Source organism: Carettochelys insculpta, chromosome 4 (genome assembly GCF_033958435.1).
Source record: "Carettochelys insculpta isolate YL-2023 chromosome 4, ASM3395843v1, whole genome shotgun sequence".
Classification (NCBI taxonomy): Eukaryota; Metazoa; Chordata; order Testudines; family Carettochelyidae; genus Carettochelys; species Carettochelys insculpta.
In genome coordinates this window covers 97,634,168-97,657,564 of record NC_134140.1, presented here as the reverse complement: position 1 = coordinate 97,657,564, position 23,397 = coordinate 97,634,168, and the positions used below count along the sequence as shown (strand labels likewise).

Below are 23,397 nucleotides of genomic sequence, written 5' to 3'. Positions count from 1 at the left end.
CCTTTAGCATGGAGAAGACTATCCATCTGATACCTCTTGGCTCATCTTCTTTCGTACACGGCATAATGCAGTCTGTAAGTTAAAGAGCATTGGATATGTGATGCATCCCTGCCTTATTCCAATCTTAACTTTGAAGCACAGGTTATTGTTTCCCACCTTATACATGAAATTGTTATAAAACTCTCGATGAGCTGTACTGCTCTCAGGCTACACCTGACTATCCACATAAATGCTGTGGAAAGCTTTTTCAAATCAATAAAATTGATGAATAACTGCCTCTGCCATTCAGTGCATTGCCCAATGATGTAATGTGGTACAAAAATTGATCTGCATGCTCCCTTCCTTTGTGGAAGCCAGCTTGTTCTTTCTACAATGATTTGTCAACAGTGTCTGAGATCTGCTGAATAATGATCTTAGTGAAGATCTTGCTCAGCACTGAGAAGAGAGTTGTGGCTGTCATTATAGCCATTGAATGCTCCTTTTCGAGTTACATATAGAGGACTATTAATTAATGGTCTAACCAGTGTAGAAAAAAGTTTTTTCTAAAATTTATAGCATATCAGTATGGTCATCTACAGTAATGCTTGTATTTAGATAGGTTTGTCATACTATATAAATGTCAGACATGTATCCTAATGACAACTATTGAACAGTCTAAAATCAGCTTTCATGAAGGAAGTATTTTGAGTACTTTTTCTGAAAGATCCAATTACTGCTGATTTTATAAATTATCAAAAGTAGTGCCGAATGCCATAATCTAGGTTTTTTGTCTGGGCTTATGTGTTGCATACTTTAATATAGTCTTCTGTCAGAGCAAATGCTAGATTTAGTCACCAAATAACATTTCTTCACTTTGTGAGCGAATAGTGGTGTCTTGAGGGAGACTATAAAATTGACACATGCATGTAAAAGGATTAGATGAGGCCTCTGAAATTTAGGTGTTCATAGATTTCAAAGTTAGAAAGGACCACTGTGGTCAGCTAGGCCATGGGTAAGCAAACTTTTTATGTTGGGCCCCACTTTTCATCCCTGCAGTTAACAGCTCTCCCCCCTCCACCTCCCAATTTGTCCAATGTAATCTAAACTGGCAGTTTAATTGGTATATAAATGTGAAGACACATACATAACAAAACAAAAGGCATTCAAGTAGCACTTTAAAGACTAGCAAAATAGTTTATTAGGTGAGCTTTCGTGGGACAGACCCACTTCTTCACACCACAGCCAGACCAGAACAGACTCAATATTTAAGGCACAGAGAACCAAAAACAGTAAGCAAGGAGGACAAATCAGAAAAAGGTAATCAAGGTGAGCAAATCAGAGAGTGGAGGGGTCGGGGTGGGGGGGAAGGTCAAGAATTAGATTGAGAGCCCCATCTAATTCTTGACCTTCCCCCCCCCCCCCACCCCTCCACTCTCTGATTTGCTCACCTTGATTACCTTTTTCTGATTTGTCCTCCTTGCTTACTGTTTTTGGTTCTCTGTGCCTTAAATATTGAGTCTGTTCTGGTCTGGCTGTGGTGTGAAGAAGTGGGTCTGTCCCATGAAAGCTCACCTAATAAACTATTTTGCTAGTCTTTAAAGTGCTACTTGACTGCTTTTTGTTCGTGTATAGACTAGCACGGCTTCCTCTCTGTTACATACGTAACAGTAACTTTTCAACATTTTTAATGAGGTGGATGAGCCTGAGACCCAGCAGCTTTCCCCCTTTATGAAATTTCACACCTCTCCCTGCGGGGGCCTGCCCCCGATCTTTGCACACCCTGATCTATTCCGACTCGTGTAACACAGGACATAGAACTGAGGAGCAAATAAGCTGTGCTCCAAGTCCTAAATAAGGGTGGAGGTGAGTGAAGTGTTGAACTGGGCGGGGGGGAAGGAGGGCTGCTTCTCGGTGATGACCTGCACCACTGAGATTGATTCTGCTATTATGAAACTGGTGCACTGAAGATGGTCTTCTGTCAACCATGGGCACTGTTAAGTGCAAGGACTACAGGCCCGGATGGTGGAACCTGGTGAAGCACCAAGTAATCTGGTCAAGGACTAGAGGAGCATTACTGGTCTGTCATGTGATGGGCTCAGGAGAATGGAGAACCAGTGCTGCCTGGGTCACATGGGTCTGAGAATCAAGCAATGCCCTGAACTCCTGCACCTTCAGGAGTACCCAGCACACCATCTGGAAGGACAGAAACGTGTACAGCAGGCCCCCTGGCCAGGGAAATAAGCAGCATGCTCCGTATAGAGTCCCTGCTTATGCCAATGAGGGAGCAAAACCTTATGCACTTCCCATTCTGGCACGTGGCGGACAGGTCAAGAAGGGGAAATCCCCCACCTGTGGAAGACGTACAAGGCCACATCCCCCTTGAGGGTCCACATGTGGACTGAGAAACACCTGCTCAAGTGGTTGCCCAGCACATTCTGGGCACTGAGGTGGTAGGAAGCAATCGGGTGAATTTCTGCCCTGATGCAGACGTCTCACAGGCGAATGGTCTCCTGGCACAGGTGGTGGGAATGGGCTCCAACCTGCCTGATGTAGGAGATTGTTGACATATTATTGGATAGGATCATGACTGATCTGCCTCAAAGATGGGGAAGAAAAGCCATGCAGGCAAGGCTGACTGCCCTCAGCTCCCTGCCATTGATGTGCAGCAAGAGATCATCCTTTGACCAAGTACCTTGCAAGATGGGCACCCCACCAGGTATCCAACAAATCGGTCACGAGCTGGAGGATTGGCAGCAGCCTGGAGAACAGAACTCCCAGACACCATCTCCTGTGAGGTCCACCAGTCCAGGGAATTATTAGAAACTCTACCACTTCTATCTAGTAATGGGTTGGTACCATTTCCAGAAGGCTTTTTGATTCTTATATATTTTAAAAATTACTTATTGCCCTTAATTTTGCTGACCATATGCTTTTTTGTGTATCTTTGCTTCCCATGTCAGTTTTGTGCAGTTCCTAACTTGTGATTTAAATTCGGTTTCAGCCACTTGTGGTTAGATTTGTGTATATATGTGTAGCTGTGCCTTCATTTTTCCTCTAAATATTTTTTTTTACCGCTGCCTTTTTCATTTGGATTTGTGGCTTTTTTGAACTTCTGGAAGGAGTGTTTAGTGATTTCCACTTACTTAAATTTTTTGATTAAATTCTTCCTTAGTTAGATTCTCATTTTCAACTTTGGGAAATGTATCCCTATTACTATGCCAGATGTATAGACCTATTATTGGTCTGGATTTCATACTGCTTGCGCAGTATGTACATGAAGAAGTCATTATCTTTTGTACCTAAGCTACTATTCACTTTAATTTTATGATCAGTTCCTCTTTGTAAGAACAAGGTCCAGCAAGGCATTTCCTTGGTTAGAAAATTGTCCTCTATTAATTCTTACAAACTTCAGTGATGCTTTAGTACTGTTACTGGTCTGTTGGGTGACCTTGGGCAAATTGCCTCAGTTTCCCCCCTGCAAAATGGAGATCTGATGTGCAAAGCACTTTGAGATCTATGACAAGCGCTGTAGGAACCAGGTATTAGAAAATGCACATTAAAAGATGTGGTGAACAGATAATCAGTTTTTATTACTGGTGCATAAACTTCTTAGGTATTGGGGCAACATCTGCCAGCACATTAGTGAAGCAGTGTGTGCGTGATCATAATTTCATGTGGATCACTGCATAAGGAGTCCCCATATGTTCTGTGACATGGATGTCTTTATGACATAATTCCAAGTGTTCTTTTGATATTAGTTGGTAGAGAGGCCTGGGGTTTGCTTTACTGTAGTACAAGGGTTGGCAGCCTTTCAGACCTTTTGACCTCTGCGTAAGGTCTGAGTCCCAGTGATACTGCACATGCTCCTCCACCACGGTCCTTCTGTGCCCTGTGTAGAGACTTAACCAGATTTGTATTGCATTCCCTGACCCGGGGGGGGGACTGGTGGGGGGCCAGATAGCCAGATTGCCCCCCAGGGAGGGAGCAAGGCAGGAGGAGGGGCAGTAGCACAGGCACACAGCTCAGTTGCTTGCCCCCGCCACTGGCCAGTTCACAGTGGGATTTGCCTGGCTCAATCTCTGCTTCACCTGCTACGTGGGGGAGGTGGGGTGGGGCGGTGCTGAGCTTCTGCAGTGTGCCACTGAAAAGCAGCTCACATGCCACTCTTGGCACCTGTGCTGGAGGTTGCAGACCCCTGCCGTAGTATGAGGAACTTCATTAACAGCATTTTGTTGTTATTCCTATTAAATGAAAGAGAGGATGTTGTTAAACGTCGAGGCTTTTATAAATTTGAAAACACCTTTGCCAGTTATGCTGTAGGTTTTGATATTATGCTTCTTGGAACCTTTCGTTACCAAGCTAGCACAATATGTAATTGCTCTAAACCTACCATTAGGGAAAGGAAATAATTAACTTTTTTAAAAGTTCCAAAAGTAATAAGGAGCAGTTGATGGTCTCCTAAAAAGTACTTTTTGAAGTAGTTTTGTGGTTTTACTCTCAGGAAAAGCCAATTTTTTTTTCTGTGACATTGTTTTCTCTCAAAACTGAATATTTGTCTTTTATGTCATTTATTTAGAGCTTGTATATCTCTAGGATCCAAAACCCGGGCCATCGGAAATGCTGCAAAAAGTCAGGTAAATATATCTAAACATATTACTTAATAGGAATTGACACACACTTGAAATTACTCATCTGTTGCAGTGCAAGGGTGAAGAAATCCTATATTTCATGTTTTAACTTGAAATATATGCTTAAAATGTCCTTGCTGCTGTTACTAGTTATGATGAAGTCATTAGGCTGAACTCTTTTCTGTTAAAACTAATTAAAATTTATTAAATTTAAATTTAATAAACGTAAAATTAAATGTTAAATAACACACTTAAATTTAATAAATAATTTAATAAATGTTAGTCTTTCAAGTGCTACAATGACTGCTTTTTTGTTTTGTATCAAGAAACAGACACAGGAAGTATTTTAAAGTGTGTTATTTAACATTGAATTTTATGTTTATTAAATTTAAATTTAATAAATTTTAGTCTTTCAAGTGCTACAGTGACTGCTTTTTTGTTTTGATAGTATACAGGCTAACATAGCTATGTCTGTCACTATTTCTTGATATGCTTTCATTTAGAGAAAAGATGGGAATCATGTAGGAAATGATCTATTCGCAAGTAAAGAATAAGGAACTTTGCTTGTGGGGAGCCGAGGGAAGTGAGTGAGTATAGTAAACCCTCAATGTAAAATTTTGAGTTGCGCTTAATCCGTATTAATGCAAGTTAAGTGAAACTCAAAATCCTGCTCCCCCGGCCCGGTTCAAATTCCCTGCGGCCCAGCTCATCACCCCCCACGCATGGGTGACTCATGACCCCCTTCCCTGTGCCAGTTCACACCCTTTGGGCACAGCTTTGGCCCAATCCCTCCCCCCCCCCCCCCCCCCCCCCCCCCCCCGGCGGCCTGACTCACCACACCACCTCTTGCGTCTGGCTCCGGTTCATATCCCCCGCGGCTGGCTCATCGCCTAAAAACAGGAGGAAAATTTGGGACTGAAGATAATCTCTTGGGGGAAATACCTTAAAATGAGAATTGAACAGAAGAGATGTGTTTTGGAGCAAAACCTAGGGAGTGGAAGTAACAGGATACCCTTGCTCTTTAAATGAATGTTCACCTTTTGTCAGTTATTTGTGGAGTAAAAAGAAAGGTATAATACTGTCTGAAACATAACTACCTATTAGTGAAAAGAGTGGAGTATTTAGGTATGTCACAGAGGCAGGTGGCCCCTCATTTTTTGGCAGTCACACACAGCTCATCAGAACACAGCTACTTGGCATTGCTGTAGATGGAAGCCTTTATGTTAGCTTCCAACGGATAAGTTTAATTCTCAGGCTGGTGAATACCAGGTACACTTTCAAAGATGGAGTACGTTTGTAATTGACTTTAAAATCCTGTGCTCATTAAAAATGAGCAAGTTATTCCAATATATGATGTGTCAAAAAGTCAGTTTTAAATAATTAGTCTCAAATATGGAGAGAGTAAGAGGGCTCATCTTGAATCGGTTTCTGAATTAAAAATTAGGGTGCTTTAAGCCATTTAAATTACTAGATATTTAATTAGTGTTAATATCTTGTTAAGATACTTGTATGTTCAGTCATTACACTATTACATAATTCACTGTCCAAATTGGGTATAACAGGAAGCCCCTCAAGATAAAAAGGGGAAAAAAATAATGAAATGGATACTGACATAGAAATGAAAGTAGGGTTGAATGTACTAACGGGTCTTATAAATAAAACGAAGTGATGTGCTTAAGAGTTGTATTCAGTAGGAAGTGAGGATAAAGGTACATAGCTCAAGTTCTGGAAGTTCATGTACATAATAGGCCACATGTTCCTACGTAGAACTTAAACACATGCTGCGATAAACAGAAGCCCCAGTTTTCTGGTATGCCTCTTATAGCAATGCATTTATCTTCCACAGATTGTTACAAATGTAAAGAATACGTTACATGGCTTCAAAAAAATGCATGGAAGAGTATTTGATGATCCTTACATACAAGCTGAAAAGGCTAAACTTCCATATGAGCTTCAAAAGGTGCCTAATGGGAGTGTAGGACTAAAGGTGAGTTTAGCAGTTTGTATGTGTACCTGCAGCTGTCGCAATCTGCATCATTTTGACAAGCAAATAGAGTTTCTGCCTGGTTATACTGTCCTGTCAACTGAAAGTGCTTCAGTGAGTATTCTATCTTAATTTTTTTCTTAAATTCTATAATGAAGGCACTGGATATAAGTATATACATCCAAAACTGAGGGAAGAAAAGGAAGTTGTTTTCCAGAAAATCTCCTTTAAAACAGAGGGCAAGAAGTCTTTTCATTCTGCTTGATTGGTGACAAAATCAAAATTCTCATGAGGCAAGATGAGTAGCAAATGCTAAATGGTGACTTTCAAAGAACATTAACCTGGCAACCTCTAAGGAAAATTGAACTGAAAAAGATGGAGATATAAAATTATTTTGTAATCCTACTAACATGAGATACTTGCTCTCTATTTTCTTGAGTGAGCATCAGTCAACAATAAGAGCTGAAGTGAGCCTTATGTACTTGGCATTCTTGCTGCAGTGCACGGACAAATTATCAAGATATTTCCAGTGTTGAACAACGTTAAAAGCTTTGGGTGCTTTTTCTTCATACTTTATTGGGGCAACACAGACATTCTGGTATATTAGCTTTCAGTATAACATATGAGGGAATAAGGTCTACCTCTGAGTTGGTGTAAGAGTTGGCATGTGCAATGTCATAGATTACTGAAGACCAAAATGGCATCACTGATATCCAAAATGCATTTCTGTCTAAGCAGCATAGCCACAGGACTAAAATATGCTTTCTGGCAGAGGAGCTCTCTGGTAATTAATTGAGATCTTTGTTTCCTGGAGAGCTTACTATACAGGGACATAAGCCATTGTAGACGAGAGTGTACAAGTGATTTGTTCATATCTGTATACTTTGTGCCTGTAGTGTATGGCCATAGTTTGGCATTAGCGTTGAACTGTTGAGTTTATGCAGGTGCATAATGGATCTCTGGATATTCAGAGCTTCTATGTAGGCGGAGAGATTTGACATCGTCAGTTTCTTTCTTTATGTGGTCTCAATTCTGGCTTTCTCTGATTTGATCAAGAAAATTCTGTTAACTTAATGAAGCAGAAGCAGTTAGAAATGCTGGAGTATTTCAGGCCTTCCACACAGATGGCTACTTACTAGGAAAATGAGCGAATGAAATGCATAAGTAGAGCCCTGCGAGGATGCAAAATTGGTATCTGTATCTGCAAAAATGATCCTGCAGTAACCTGCATCCACATTTGTGGGTTTGCAGAGTTCTACCCTTAAGGTTCCTGGAGGAAAATGAAAAGCATTCTTTTCCCGGACTGACTTCATACACTACTTCTTCCTCTGTTTTTAAAAAAAAAAAAAAACAAAAACAAAAACAAAAAAACCCACCCCGGATGACATTGACCGTTCATTGATTCTGTTGATGTCTTTTGTGTGTTATACTCACTGTAACACAAATTTAGTTTTTTACCTTCAAATGCAGTAAAAATACAGGACATGACCTTTAACGTGGATTTACAGAAGTCAAGTTTGAGGGAAAACTTGCTTCATGGTTTAAACTGTGAATGCAGAAGTTCAGCAGGATAAAAGTATTTTATTCAAAATTGTGCATGTCCACACAGTGTGTGGCAAGTAGGAGGTTTAAATGTATGGTGCTTTAGTCTGCTGTATTGCCCCAACTACATTGTGTTGAAAGATCTAGGACACACTGCTCCTTTGAAGCATTAACAAACTGTATAGACAAGTCTGAATGTCATACAGAATTTTGAATAGTAGTAACACCAGATTAGCTTTCCCTATATCAACCTGTGCATATATACACATCATATCTCAGTCATTTCTCTTTAGCCTTTATGAAACCCCATCCTTTGATAAAACTACTTTAGTTATTGGTGTTAAGTGGTGCAGTTTTGAGTTGCATGGCATTACAGTTAACTCTTTCATATCCAGCATTCTATTATTTGGAACTGTCAGATAACTGGCAGCTTAAATGTACGTAAATATCAGTTATGTTTTCTGTAAATACAGTATAGTTAAAAGTAAATACAAAATAAACATAGCATATACAGCATGGCTACGGTTACACTAGCTTGTTTTGCTAACAAAACCCTGGTTTTGTCTTCAAAACTGGTGGAACGTGCGCACACTTTCACTGACAGTGTTTTGTCTCTTAGCCATGAAGCATTACACTGATGTTGACACATTCTGTCGACAAAAAAGCAGTGTGGACTCTGGGAAAGCGGGGGGGGAGGGGTGCGCTTCTCTCAACAGCCAGGGCATCTTCTGATCTAACTTTTGTGTGTGGCTGCACTCTGACACAAGTTTTGTCTGGAAATCTATTCCAACAGTGACTTCTGTTGACAGAGTTCTGTGGCGTAACTGTGGCCTATAAGTTAATAGTGTACACTACTACTTTATTGGTAAATAAAGTACTCTGCATGCATTTTTGTTTCTTGATATCTTTTAGAGTTTATGCTAAGTATCTCAATATGTGAATATTCAGTGACCACCTGGTCCTGGAGGTGCCAGGTATGAAAAAGTTTACTGTATTAACTGGTTATATTCATGTGTGAGCTGCTTTAACAGACACTTCAGCACTTTGTCTCCCAAGTTAATACATGTAAGTGAAGGATTTCTGCACAAATGCCCAGACAATTCAAATCCTTTTGAGTGGAGTAAGCAACGTGTAGTTATAATATCAGTTGATGTAAGTGCTGTCTGGTATAGTGATAACTTAGAGAAAGCTGTAGCACTACCCAAAAGGGCTTGAGATCTGAATTAGATAAAAAGATCAGTTTCAGTTTCTCTTCTAGGATTTATCTCAGGGAGGACATTATTTTTCTGATGTGAGGTATGTCATTTGTTTGCACCTAAGTTTTCTGCTCTTGTTTGAAAGTTGAGAAGATTTAGAAAACCTTTTGTTTAAAGTAATCAGCTGCTTATCTTGTTATCATGAAATGACACCTACAAAGTGTCTGCACTTAAGACTTAAAGATCTAGGAAATGCTGGGCTGAAACCATCGATAAAGACATTGATTTGTACTGTGAAATACTACTTTTTTGCAATTGTCTGATCTTGTGTTTCAGGTGCGCTACCTAGATGAAGAGAGACCATTTACAATTGAACAGGTTACAGGAATGCTGTTGGCCAAGCTTAAAGAGACTTCAGAGAGTGCACTAAAAAAACCAGTGGCAGACTGTGTTATTTCTGTAAGTTGTAATATTTACCAGAGTTCTGCTAATAGGTAACTTTACATAACGAGTACCTTTATAATAGTGTGTTAATTGATGTGCTGCCAGAAATCACCGCTGAAAAGCACAATATATCTTTAATATCTGATACCCATTCACCAGAAAATGTTGTAGACTGATCTTGTGGAGAAGGTGGGTTAAGAACCAAAATATACTTGATGACTTTGTAGTATTCCTCCAATGAAAACAGGCTTTGGTACAGCGGGAGACTTCCTGACATGCTCTAGAATTTTCTCCCTTCCTGTAGCTAGGTCTTAAAGCCACTGTACAAGAAGTATAGACCAAAGGTGCTGAAACTGTGGGATGGAGTGCCCTACAGGAAGATTTCTGGAAATGTGAGGACTAAACTTTAACTTGCATGTGTCTACAAAATTGTTCAGATGTTTTTGCTTCTAGAACCATATTTTCATAGCACATTTTGGATGCCAGTGGCTGTTTTTTAAGTCTTAGCTTCATTCTGGTACACGCTACAGCAGCCCTTCCCCCAACACACTTTAAGTTTGAACAGTAGTGTGCCATAATAAGACACTCTTGAATTTTTTTCAACATCTAGATGGTTTATGCTTTTTGGGTTAGAAATGATTTGGCTTTTTTCAGAAAATGAGCTGAAATTTTATTGTTTATAAACATCTGTGACCAAAAACTTAGTTCAGTTACTGTTGACCAGGAGTTGGGAATTTGGGTAGGTAACAGCTCACCAATCTGACCTAAATCTCTAGATTCACCCTCCAACTTGGACCACAGCCCTGAGGAGCCGTATCAACTCTTATCAGGAGGTAGATCACAGGACTTGCAGGAATTGCGTGAACACTGCAAACAAGGCAATGGCAGCACAGAATTCATTGTATCTAATGGGTTTAACAATTAAATATCTGAGGTGGTGATTACATGCAGATTAATTCATCTTGTTTAGTTACAAAAATGCAGTATACGATTAGTTATACCTTATAACAACACCATACTCTCACTCTCTTCTCGTTACCCACGCATTTCTTTAGCCCTTGCACTCTTCAGGGATATACACACACCTTTACCCAATCCCGAGGGCTCAAGGCATGACCCTGCTAATTTAAATCCCCACCCATAACCAATTCCAAGGGCTCAGAGCAGCATTCCCTGCAGGTATGCAGAGTTTGTGTCACTGAAAAAGCCTTACACAGTAATATTCTTATTCTCTACTAACAGTTACCAGAAAAGGAGAATACACGATAAGCACTCATATTATGCTCACCAATCTTGATAAGGCAGACAGACAAAATCAGTCTGTTGGGATGCTTGTTGCTTCTCTTCAGGGTCTGGCAGTTCTGGTCTGGGGAGTGAGTTCTCCCAGGTTTTTCCTTCTTTTTCCTTTCTTCTTCACCCTGTTTTCCTTCTTGGACTCCAGTTTAAGTAGTGAAACTTGAGTCCTGCTTAGCTGTACCTTGACCAATTATTTTAGTATAATTTTACTAACCAATCATAGCCTGTTGTAACAGAACTATCTATCCAATTGCATCCCACCACCTTAATTGAGTTACACTTAGCAAAAGTAATTATACAGAAGACCCGAACAAGTACAAACCAGACAGATATCATGTAGAAAAGTGAAGACAATAATCATAGAACAGGGATTCCACAACCTCAGTTGTTCAGTAGTTTCTTGCCAGCTTTTTGTAACCTAAGTCCTCATTTTACTGTCCAGTTCACCTCCTTGTACTCTGGCAGGGGATGTTCCTGCCCTTGCACTACAAGGCCATATGGCGCAGGGGAGAACCTTTCCCTTCTCTACAGTTAACTCCTTGATTTACAAGAGCCAGAGTCCATTGTGCCAACCTGGCATTAAATGCCTGCCCTTCTTGTACCACTCATGAGATGTATTTCAGTGGGGAATATGTGGTCTGTACCATGATTCTGGACCCTTCAATGATGTACTCCTAATGCTGCAAGTCTAACACTAAGGTCAAGCACTGATTATCACAGCTTGTGTGATTCTGTTCAGTGTAACTCAATGTTTTGGACCCATAGGCTATAATCCTTAGTTTCTCTGTGCTTTGCTTCTGTAGCAGCACTGTTCCCAGTGCTAGGTCAGTGCTAGCCAACTGCAGGTTAAATGGCTCTCCCAGATTTAGAAATGCTAAGGCTGGGGCCTGGGCTGGATCCTGTTTCAGGCTCTGTAAGACCTTTGTTTGATCAGGTCCCCCATTCCCATTGCTGCCCTTTCTTTAGGAGAAAATACAGTGGGTGACTCTTGTCAGAATACATTTCAGTAAAATCTCTCAAGAAATTCAGGGTCCCCAAGAGGGCTCTTAACGATGCCACATCAGCAGGGGTGGGAATTTTTCCAGTCAGTCTGACTCATTGTGCCTCTGGGGCTCATCCCTCTTTTCCCATATGAGCCCTCAGTACTTTGTTTTGCAGTCCCAGCTGTGCCTTCGCTCAGCTAAACTTGAATCAGTGTCCTGGATGACATCCTAACAACTTCTTCCTTACTGTCTCCATGCACCAGTATATCAGCAGCATAGGAAATTCACTGTATGTGTCAATTTCTTCCTCACTTTAGCCACATGAGAATAACACGTTGCAGGGGCATTAGGAAAACGCTGCAGGACTGTTAAACGGAACTGCTGTTCCCCCCCAAGAGAACCCAAATTTGTATCAAGCCTCAGGATGCAAGGAAATGGCAAAGAAGGCATTTGCTAAATCTGTTACTAAGAACCACTGTGCTCCTGCTCTTACTGCAGCAACTACTTTTTGGTACTTAGCTACTGGAACAGTGGCAACGTTTATTGCACCTATTGCTCTAAAATTCACACTCATTCGCCTGGTTTTCCCATCCTCTTTCAGTCCAGACCAAATTGGGGCATTATTAGTGCTGGCCATTTGTACAATAACAAACTTTCCGGGGTAGGTTCTAGTCCTTCCTCTGCTTCCTGGGGATATTTGTATTGATGTGGAGGAGGGTCATACCCTCAAATTAAAACCTGAGCATCAATTTTCCCACCTTCCAATTTATTTTTCGCCCATACCTCAGGAAAGTTTTCTACCCATGGGTCCCTTTTTTTCTGCTTGCCCTCCTTCTGGAGCCTCTACAACCACACATCTATGTATGGCATTAGTGCAGGGCTCTATGTTCCTGCTGGCTCTTCACTATTTCCCCATAGCATCCTGTTGACTAAATCTGCTATTACTCTCACCTGACTAATGTAAGGCATTCCCAATATTCCACCCTCCTTACTCGCACTAGCAGTTTGGTCCTGTTCCTGAATGCAGTAGTTGATCCATGATTCCTGATTCCCTACCTGGGTCAGGATTGGTCTTGTGATCTGTGCTTTAGTTTTCTTCTCTGTATATTATACTAGCTGTGCTGAATTTCCTGTTGCTACAGCATTCCTGGAAAGCCATTGCTCTCCCAGCACACAAACTGCTGCTCCATTTTCAGTTGGCACAGTGGGGTATGTTTGTTCTCCATTATTGCCCCTACAGAGGGATGCCACCATATGTTATACTGCGCTTTAGCCACAACTTCAGGGAGAGTCTGGGGAAGTGGGCACCCCTATCGGTGTGGTACTGATGGTTTGGAGTCTGTTATGGGATTTACAGGAGTTGCATTGGTCAGTTCCTCTTGCCCCTAAATGGGCAGCCCTCTGCAATAACTTACTTGTGGGATTCCCATCCCATCTCTACTTTGGGTCCCAGGTCATACTGAGTTTCCTCCCGACTTCCGCTCTCAGAGCATCTCCTGCGCCCTCTGTAAAATGGCCTTTATTCTGCATCTGATGCCCATTCCATTCTCTTGCTCCTCTATTGCCCATTGCGTTGCTCTGTCCTTTTCCTCTACCATGCCACTGTGCATCGGTGTCACTCTGATGGTGGCAATTGGTGAGCTAGTGTTATAGCAGAGGAAACTAACAATTTAGAGAGAGAGACTAGAGTACTATTAGAAGTTACAGATGTCTTAGAAGAACAGCATAGACCACCATCAGCAGCAGACCCACTGCTGGTCATGGGATACCATCTGTCTCTCCTTACGTTACTTCAGCCCAAACTAGACTTCTGCACCTTAGGTACACCCACGTGATTGGGGAATGGAATTAACACTGCCATTTGAATATACATAAGAGCATGGTGCCTCATTAACAACCTTCAAAAATGGGTGTTTGCGGTAAGATACCAAAAGAACACCTAACATCCCTTTGTGACCTTGGCCTTCCCTTTACAATAAACAGTAAGGTTGATCCGATGGGGCCATAACATCTTGGCGCCCCTTCAGACACCACACAGAATAAAAAGTCATCTACTAGCTAAACTCTAAAGTCTGGGAACACAAATGCACTTCCCCCTTATCTGTATTTGTCTGGAAATTTGCAGGTGCCCACACCTACCCAGCTAGTATGATCCTGGTAGGCCTTTTGCATTACTGCTAAAATGGAATAAAACAGTGAAAGTTAAAATGAAATGGCAAAGAGTAGCATATGACAAAGGCTTAGGGGACAAGAATAAGATATAAAGTATGGGCTAACATAACCTTATAGGCTACATTACTAAGCTCTAAAACCTTTGTTTCTTATTGTATGCCATCTGGTGTTAAATATGGTTTATCTAGAAACACAGATCTTACAGCTGGTGTTTCCTGTATTCTGTATATCTTGATCATTGGTATCCAATAGGAGTTCAAAGATTGGCACACTTGAGGGTGTCTTTCCCTATGTGCTACATATCCTTCTCCCCCCACCCCACTCATGTCCAGCACCCCCTAACTGAAGTGTCAGCATCTTTTTTCTTAGGTGGAGTGCCTGCCTAGGTGCCTCTGCTCTGCATCCCCCCATTACTAGTGGGTCCCCCACTGTTAGGGAGCTCTGCCCCTGGCCTGGTTCTCCAGTGGGGCCCCATTGCAAGGGCTCAGGTTCTGGCCCCATGCTCCAGAGGGGGTCCCACCCTGGCACTGCAGTCTGGCAGGGTCTTGGGCTCCAGCACTGTGCTCCAGTGGGGGCTCTGTAGCAGGGGCTCAGGGTCCTGCCTGGCGCCTCACTCTAAGAGCCCCATTCACCACAACGTGAACTCCTATTCACCGCATGTGACAAGAGGAGACTATACTGGACACCGCAAATCTTGGTAATGCAGGATGTGTGTTAATCTTAATACCAGTTTGGGCAATTGGAAGTTGTAATAAAATAGCTTTTTAAAAGATGTTTTTAATCCATCTGTTTAACATAATTGGCAGTTTAAACGTCAGTATTGGTCAATTTTGTCGAATTTTTTTGTTTTTTTTAAGCTTAAGCATAGAATTTTGGGTGTCATGAGATTTGTATAATGTTGTAAAATCTTTGTTTGAAAATAGGTCCCTAGTTTCTTCACTGATGCTGAAAGAAGGTCTGTAATGGCATCTGCGCAGGTTGCAGGTTTAAACTGTCTGAGGCTGATGAATGAAACTACAGCAGGTAAAGTTGATACTTTGTAGAAGAACCAGATTTTAACAGTCTAACTCTTAAACTTAGAATATTGGATTCTAAATAACTTTATATGATAGGAGTAGCTAAAGTAACAAATATTGATAATTCAGCTGTCTGTTATTAGAATGTCTGGTTAAAATAACACTTGGAATGGTGTTCTCTACTGAAAATTTTCAGAAAGTCAGAGGTGTGTGTGTTTTTGTTTTTGTTTTTTTGTTTTCAATGTAATAAAACCAAGACTGGTACCTTCCAAGCACTGAATTACAGCATGCTTGGTCTGTGGTTTCAGACTACATAGCTCTTGGTGGTATTTGGTTTCAGAGAGATGGGTTGCTACAAAAAAGAGCTGCTCTCACACATGTATCAGTCAGCTTACTATTTTGCCACAAGGCAATGTTTAAACTGAGCAATGGTTTAATTTGAAAGCAAATAGTTCCTGCAAGTTAAAACACAGAAACTGTGTGTAGAAGCCATAATTTCTATTCTTTGGGACCTCAGTTCTGCAGGCAAATGTTTAGTGAAATTGGACTTCAAGTGAAAGATTATTACTGCAGATACTTACAATCAAATCCATTTCTGTAACTTCCTGCAATTCCCAAGTCCAGCCAAGAGTACTAGCATGTATGCAAGAATATGACTATACTATGTTTCATACTATCTGCTTTTGGTTAAGTCCTATTGAAGTATGGCTTAGATACATATTTCAATAGGGAGTCATATTTTTTATTCATATTTGAAAACAAGACTAGTGTAAACTATTGAAATGCTGCGTACAGAAGTTCTGACTCCCCGTGACTTTAATGGACTGCTACTGTTAAAATTTCATTGTGCCAGATTACTTTCCCTTATTTAGTTAAAAAAGAATTCTGGGAAACTGTTTTCACTTTAGCCCCTTCAGTGGTTGGTTGGTTTTTTTTTTTTTTTTGGGAGGAAGGGGGTGAAAAGAGATGAGTTCTGCGTTAAAGAGGTTCAACCTGTATTCAGATCTTTTTATTATTGACAATGATGTAGCATCTACCTCAACCCTCCAAAGCCAGGGTCACTGCAAAATTTATTCCTGTGGTTTTGAAGTACTTGCCTCTCCTGGCAACTGGATCAGTTTTTGCTTAATAGGGTCAATGATATGTGGATGTCTACAGCACAACCAAGACATCTTGTCAATCTGACACAATGCTTAATTCATAGTGATTATAAAGTCTCCATCCAGATCACATTTTGTTTTGGTTTTTCCTCCACTTCAAATTTTGGTTCATTTCATTCTCTGCTTCTTATCTAGCCCATCTCAGGCTAAATGCTCTAATTTTTTCTGGTTACATAATTGCAGCATTGGCACAAACACCATTTGTGTGAGTGAGTTATTTGCTCATTTCCAGTGTCCATTGCTGTATTACAAACTCTTTGGACAATCTGAGAGCCCTGGTTGATTACAGTAGAAGATAGATAAAATTCTCATTTGTGAAAAGTAGGGTGGTTTGTGGTGAGATGCTTACATTGTATGAGACTAAAAGTAGATTTAAATTGTGTGGAACCAAGGTTGGAAAAAAAACCCACTGATTTAAATTGTTCTGAGAAGTGCTGGGAGTTGGGAATGGGTCTGGAGCAGAGCCGGAAACAAGAACAAGCCTAAGTGGTATTCTTTCCCTGCCTCCTTGTGAAGAATGACCCAGACCCCACTGCACCTTCCTAAACATTTGTCAGCTCTCTGCTAGGGAGGTGCACCCACAGTTTGGGGACCACTCTGTTGCTTGGTTTTCATCAGTCTGCATTTACACAATGAGAAATTTTGATTTTTAACAAATTTAATTTTTTAACCCTGTTCTTAAGCACTCTGTGTCCACAAAGCTTCTTCAAATTTAGCCACCATTTTTTTCTGTGTAAGTTTCCATGTCCCCATTGCCCTATGCAAGTTCGACAGCATGAGCAGTGGATTGTGGGTTGCTTGAGTGTTTCATGTTTGAGTCCCAGAATGCAAAGTACTGTCCCAGAATTCCCAGTAGCCATGCGACAACTAACTGGAAATGGTGCCATTTCTGCTGTCATTTTCTCTGCCAACACAAGCATGGATCCCTAATGCTTCAACTTGTAGCACATTATTTCAGCAAGCACACTACCATGCAATTTTTCCTTCAATTACAAAGCTCAGTGATGGTTCAGCATCACAATGATCATCATTATGACAACGACAATGGTTTTGAAGAGCAAATCTCACAACTGCGGTCCAAGAACTCTCAACTGCTCGCTGCCCTGGAAACATTGGTGACAGTGGAGTGGTGGTTTTGGACTGGTGAGACCACATTGTTTTGTAGTCCTGGGATGACCAGCAGTGGGTACAAAGCTTTTGCATGTGTAAGTCCATTTCTATGGAACTTTGGTGTGCTGGCTCCCCACCCTGAAGCACAGCAACACAAGAATGAGGCAAGCTTTAGCAGCTCATAAGCAAGTGGCAATCACACATTGGAAGTTTGCAATGCCTGACAGTTACCGGTCAGTGGCAAATCAATTTGGGGTGGGCAGATCTACAGCGGGGTCTGTGGTGATGCATGTGGCTAGTGCAATCTGTCGATGTTTCATCAGGACAATCATGACCCTGGGGGGGAGAGAGGCTATAGTGGATGGCTTTGCTGCCCAGGAGTTTGCTGTGCTGGGGCAATAAATGGCATGCACATCCCCATTATGGCCCCAGCCCACCTGGCCTCTGAATATATAAACCAAAAGTGTTAATTCTCTATAGTGTTGCAGGGTTTGGTAGTTTTTTTTTGTTTTTCATCGACATGAATGTTGGATGGTCAGGGAAACTCAGTGACGCGCACATCTTCACAAATTCTGGGCTGTACAGAAAGCTCCTGGATGGGACTTTTTTCCCCTGATTGGGGGAAAAAAGATCGATTGGCAATGTGGAGATGCCTGTTTGTTGTATTGGGTGACCCTGCTTACCCTGTGCTCCCTTGCACAGAAGTCCGGGACCCCAACAAGGAAAACTTCAGTCACAGACTCAGCAGGTACAGAATGGTGGTTAAATGCACCTTTGGTCATTTAAAAGCAATGTTCAGGTACTTATTGATCTTTCTGGACCTTTCTGAAACTAATGTCCCCACAGTGATTACAGCAGGCACTATTTTGCACAACATTTGTGAATCCAGGTGGGAGATTTTCCCATCCATCTGGAATTCCAAAGTGGAGGCCACAGGTGGGGTTTACTCAACCTTCTATACAAGTGGAAAGGAATATGAGAGCTGAGAAGCCCCACAGAGCCTACAAACTGCATTGGGGTTGGGGAGCAGAACACCTGCCACCTGCTGCAGGGAAATGTAAAAGGGCGGGAAGCATGGTTTAAAAAAAATCCAATGCAAATTCCTGTGCTTCTGTGAATTGTCCAATAAGATATCACCCTCCTAAAACTAACAGATACAAAACACCTGTTCATGCTGTTTGACCATGAGCCTGGAAAATTTGCCAAAATGCAGTGTGGCACCATGATACCAGATTGCTATCTGGTTGCCTGGCATGGCAAGGTGTGCTACCGTGGAAGCTGCAAGAAGTCCAGCCTGCCCAAGAACCTTATGGAAAAAAATACAAGTGTGTGGATGAGGCCTTGGAGGAGATCTCCAAAAAGGAACATTATCATGCTGTTCTGAAGGGCACAGAACCATAGCAAACCTGTATTCATACCCAGCTCTAGACCTGTACCCACCCACAGTCTGCTTCTAGTATGCAGAATAAATATTCAGCCAAACAGCTTGGTCCAGGGGACTCGGGGACTAGCATGGTGGGGACCTGTTCCAGGGCTATGGTGAAGAGTTCCAGGCTGTCGGGAACAACTTCCGTGGTCCTCTGCTCATTGTCCTCTGCCTCCGGGGTACCCAGCTCCTCTCAGCTCACCCCGACTTCCATACCAGGGGCTCCACAGGTGTCATAATTAAGACAGGATTCTGTGGTGGGGTTGCTGCCCATAAACATGTGCAGCTGTTCATAATAGTGACAGGTCTCTGGAGCTGCCCCTGGCTGCTGGTTGGCTTCCCAGACTTTTTGATAGGCCTGCTGGAGTTTTCACCTTCACCTGGCATTGCATAGAATCCTGGGAGTAACCTTGGACAGTCATCTTGCATGACATCTGATCATAGGTTGCTGCATTTCTCTTGGCGACCCAAGGTCTCTTTGCCACTGATTGGTCTTCTCAAATGGCAGTAAGATCCTGAATCTCCTGAGGGGCCCATGCAGGGGCTTTCTTGTGAGCCTGAGAAGTACTAGGCAGATCCCTGCCTTGAGTGCTCATGATTGCAGTAGATGGGTACAGATGCGATTGCTACCGATACAATGCAATGGCTACTGATGGGGTACGATGCGATGGACACAGGATTTTTTCCTTGTGGGTGCCCTCTATATTTACAGGCATGGGCACTGCTGAATTCAAATTCTAGTTCAGTCAAAACTTTGCAAGCTTTTTGTGACCTTTCTGTGCACATGGATGGAGAGCAGCATAGAAAGAAGTGGCCATACATGGAGGGCCAACGTGTAGCTTTGTGGGATGCATATGGGACACTTCTGGAGACTAATAAATTCAAATTAAGGACAGGGCGATTCCACACCAGTCTTTATTCAAAATTTTAAGTTCAAAATTGACGGTATACCCATCCTGTAATATCTACATGTTATCGGTATTAGGGCTCATAAATCAAGCTAATTGTAGTCACAGTGAAGACAGTGAAGTTTTTAATTTTGAGCTAACTCCTTTAAATTCAATTTTATTTCATAGTGTAGACATAGTCTTAGGTGATGTCCCTGTCGGTTTTCCCCTTCAGGAGTCAGTGTGTCCCTATGAGACTAAGCAGAGAATGTCAACAGCAGTGCCTGTCTGGGTTGGGCATGCATCGTCCTTGTTTTGTGATGCTGTTGATGCTGCTGAATCCAGTGCAAACAATCTAGCTCCCTCGGTTCCTTCTCAAACTGGATCTTGGGATGCATACGTCTCAGCTGCCAAATAAAATTTAGAAAACCCAGCAGGGATCAGAACTTATTCTACCAGATCTATGGCAACTTCACTAGTCTTTGAACGTATCACTGATAGACACATGCAGAGCAGCCACCTGGGCCTCTGAATGTACGTTCAGAAAGCATTATGCAGTTGACGAGACCTGAGGCTCTGATAGCATTGTTAGCAGGGTATCTTAAAACATTCAGACAACTGTGAAGCTTCTTGTGTCCCTAGGGGGGCACTGGTCTATAGCATTGAAGCACAAGACTTCTGAGTTTAGGTGGCTAACATTCAGCTTTATTGAATTCAGTAAGGCAACAGATGAGCCAAACTGGACATGAGTAAAACCAGGTCCGGCAAGGTTGCTTAATGCAGCTAACTCTGGTATTTTATACCCTTTACACAAACAAGCCCAGTGTCAGAGGCAATTAGAGAATTGTAAATCACTTTTTCAAAAGAAACTGTTATCAGCAAGGAAAAACAGGTACAAGGGAGCTGGATTCCCAACTCCAAACAGTTCACTAACACACAATAGAGCTCATCTCCCCCCCCCGCCCCGCCCTCCAGCCATTCCCAAATAGGTCAAGGAAAGGACAGGCTCTTGTGTGCGTGCAGAAGTAAGGGACATGAAATGGCTTCTATACAAGATGGCTTCCACAATAGTCACCTGGAATGGAACACCCAAAGGGACATCATGTCAAGAAGAAAAGGTTACATAGTTGATGGAGTAACTGAGTTTCTTCAAGATGTGCATCCCTCTGGCCATTGCACTACCCAACCTCTTCCCTTCCACTTGGGAGTTTGCTCTGTGGAATCTACAGTAAATAAGGAGCTAAGGAGTCAGGCCACGCATGCCAGACAAAGTGCAAGTGGCTCCAAGAGATGGGGCTGGGTTATATGTGACTTAGATTACCATTGTTGAAATTGTTAGAAGCAGTGTGGGGGCACATGAACACCTGAAATGGAGCATCCACAGTGACACATCTTGAAATAACTATTTCACCTGATTAACTTCTTATTTTCATTGCTTTTCACAATGAATGATTTTGTTCTAATGTGGAAAGTTTAATACACTACCACTATTAGCTCAGGTTACTGGGAATTTTTGTAAATAGGCCCAGTTTTTAAGTCTTAAATTTAGACTTTTTTTAAATAAAAAAGCATTGAATTATTGAAAGTTGCTTGAGACATCTGACTTTGTTTTTACAGTTGCACTAGCTTATGGCATTTATAAGCAAGATCTACCAGCTTTGGAGGAGAAACCAAGAAATATAGTCTTTGTAGATATGGGACATTCTGCATTCCAAGTTTCAGTTTGTGCTTTTAACAAAGGAAAACTGAAGGTAAGTTTTATTTTTACTATATTGTTGCACCACGGACTGATAACAATTAGCCTTGCTTAACTGGGAAAGTGCCCCGGAAATTGTTTGGTGGAGTTCATTTGAGTGGCTGAATGTTGTGCCTGATTTTGCCAAACGTATTTGTAGTAAATGTGTATAAAACAGTTGTAACTAAGCCTTTTCCCCCTCTCAGAATACTGTTCTTTGTTACTTTCCTTCAGCAGTTCATTGTAGCAGGAAAAGGTTTACCCACACAACCAAGGAACCTCTGATTAGGAGTTAGAAATGAAGAGTGTGGTGGGGGTGCTATACTGTCTTTTTATAACAAAGATATAAATAGATTTTATAGAAGAGATGGGGGGTGCCTATTACCTTTGGGCTGCATCCAGACCCTAACTTGCTTGCCTGACTTGGCCTGAAGTGAGACTTTGTTCCCACCCCCGGCACGGTGAACGTACAGTCCAGCCCCCCAGCAGGTTTCTGAGTCATAGGTGTTTTTTCCCTCTATCCTCCTCTCCCCCCAAGTGTTACTGCTTCAAACTGTAACTTGAGGATATCTCATATTTGCTTAAGTGAACAATTTTAATCTTGTATTTGAGATTTTCCTCCTTTCAAGACTGGCACAATAATGGCTTAATTCTTTTTCACCCTAGCCAGGGGTCTGCAACCTGCAGCTCCAGAGCTACATGCAGCTCTTAAGAACTTCTGTGTGGCTCCCAGTGTTATAATTGCAAAGTGTAAAAACCATCTGCAGATTATTTTAGATATTTCAATGAATATCTTAAAGCTCAACAATTATAGCAAATGATATGTGATCCCAAAACATTGAATAACTCTGCCTTTTAATATGCGCAGTGTTGTAGGATATGTGTGTGCTGTTTGTAAAACAGGAGTTACAAAAAGTATGGTTTGACCTTTTTTATTAAGGACCATTTCATATTCACATGCATTGCAGCTCTTGAATTACTGAGTTTTTTACCAAATTTGGAAAAAGGACTCTTTTGGTTGCTCAACCCTGCCCTAGACCGTGTTTGTTTCTAGTAATAGAATACAACAGCAGCAAAAGTTTTCTTTTTTTTAAAAATTAGTGCCCTTTTATTTCTTTTAAGATAAATGTCCTAGGCATGCCATGTTCTGAAACATCTTTTTAGAAGGGATATGCATACCCAGTGGAACACTAAAGCAAGACTGAGTAGTAGCATATTTTACTTTCTCAGTGGAATGACACATGCCTGCAGCCTTCCTATGCCAAATGGTAAGATGAAGATCCCAGTTCTTCCTGCTGTATGTCCAGAAGTGCTCAGTTCTGTGTGCATGTAAGGTTCCTGGAGTGGAGGGGAAAGTTGTGGAACATGCTGATTTGGCAGGACTTAAAGGATCAGCGTATACATGTCACATTTCACTTTTATGCAGGTCTTGGCTACTGCTTTTGACCCTTTCTTGGGTGGCAGAAACTTTGACGAGGCCTTAGTAGATTATTTCTGTGGAGAATTCAGGACAAAATATAAGTTGAATGTGAAAGAGAATGCTCGGGCACTGCTGCGCTTGTATCAGGAATGTGAAAAACTGAAGAAACTTATGAGTGCAAATGCTTCTGATCTCCCCCTCAGCATTGAGTGCTTCATGGAAGACCTTGATGTCTCCAGTAAGATGAACAGGTATGGCAAATTACGTTTACGCCAACCAAAATGTGGTGGTTTTAGTTCTGCATATAACACATTTATTTCTCTTTCTGCAGAGCACAGTTCGAGCAGTTGTGTGCTCCTCTCCTAGCTAAAGTGGAACCTCCTTTAAGAACAGTAATGGATCAAGCTAGTAAGTAGATG

The 23,397-nt window shown here is 41.7% G+C and overlaps 1 protein-coding gene across 2 annotated transcripts in view; it reads left to right on the top strand.

Annotated features, from left to right (window-relative positions):
• Positions 1-23,397, top strand: part of HSPA4L (heat shock protein family A (Hsp70) member 4 like) — a 78,012-nt gene that overhangs the window by 7,261 nt on the left and 47,354 nt on the right. For both annotated transcript variants that reach the window (XM_074993327.1, XM_074993328.1), the window contains exons 2-8: positions 4,556-4,613; positions 6,454-6,594; positions 9,666-9,788; positions 15,148-15,247; positions 21,441-21,574; positions 22,985-23,229; positions 23,310-23,386. In XM_074993327.1, coding sequence (XP_074849428.1) covers positions 4,556-4,613; positions 6,454-6,594; positions 9,666-9,788; positions 15,148-15,247; positions 21,441-21,574; positions 22,985-23,229; positions 23,310-23,386 — 878 coding nt within the window. The remainder of the gene's footprint in view (positions 1-4,555; positions 4,614-6,453; positions 6,595-9,665; positions 9,789-15,147; positions 15,248-21,440; positions 21,575-22,984; positions 23,230-23,309; positions 23,387-23,397) is intronic.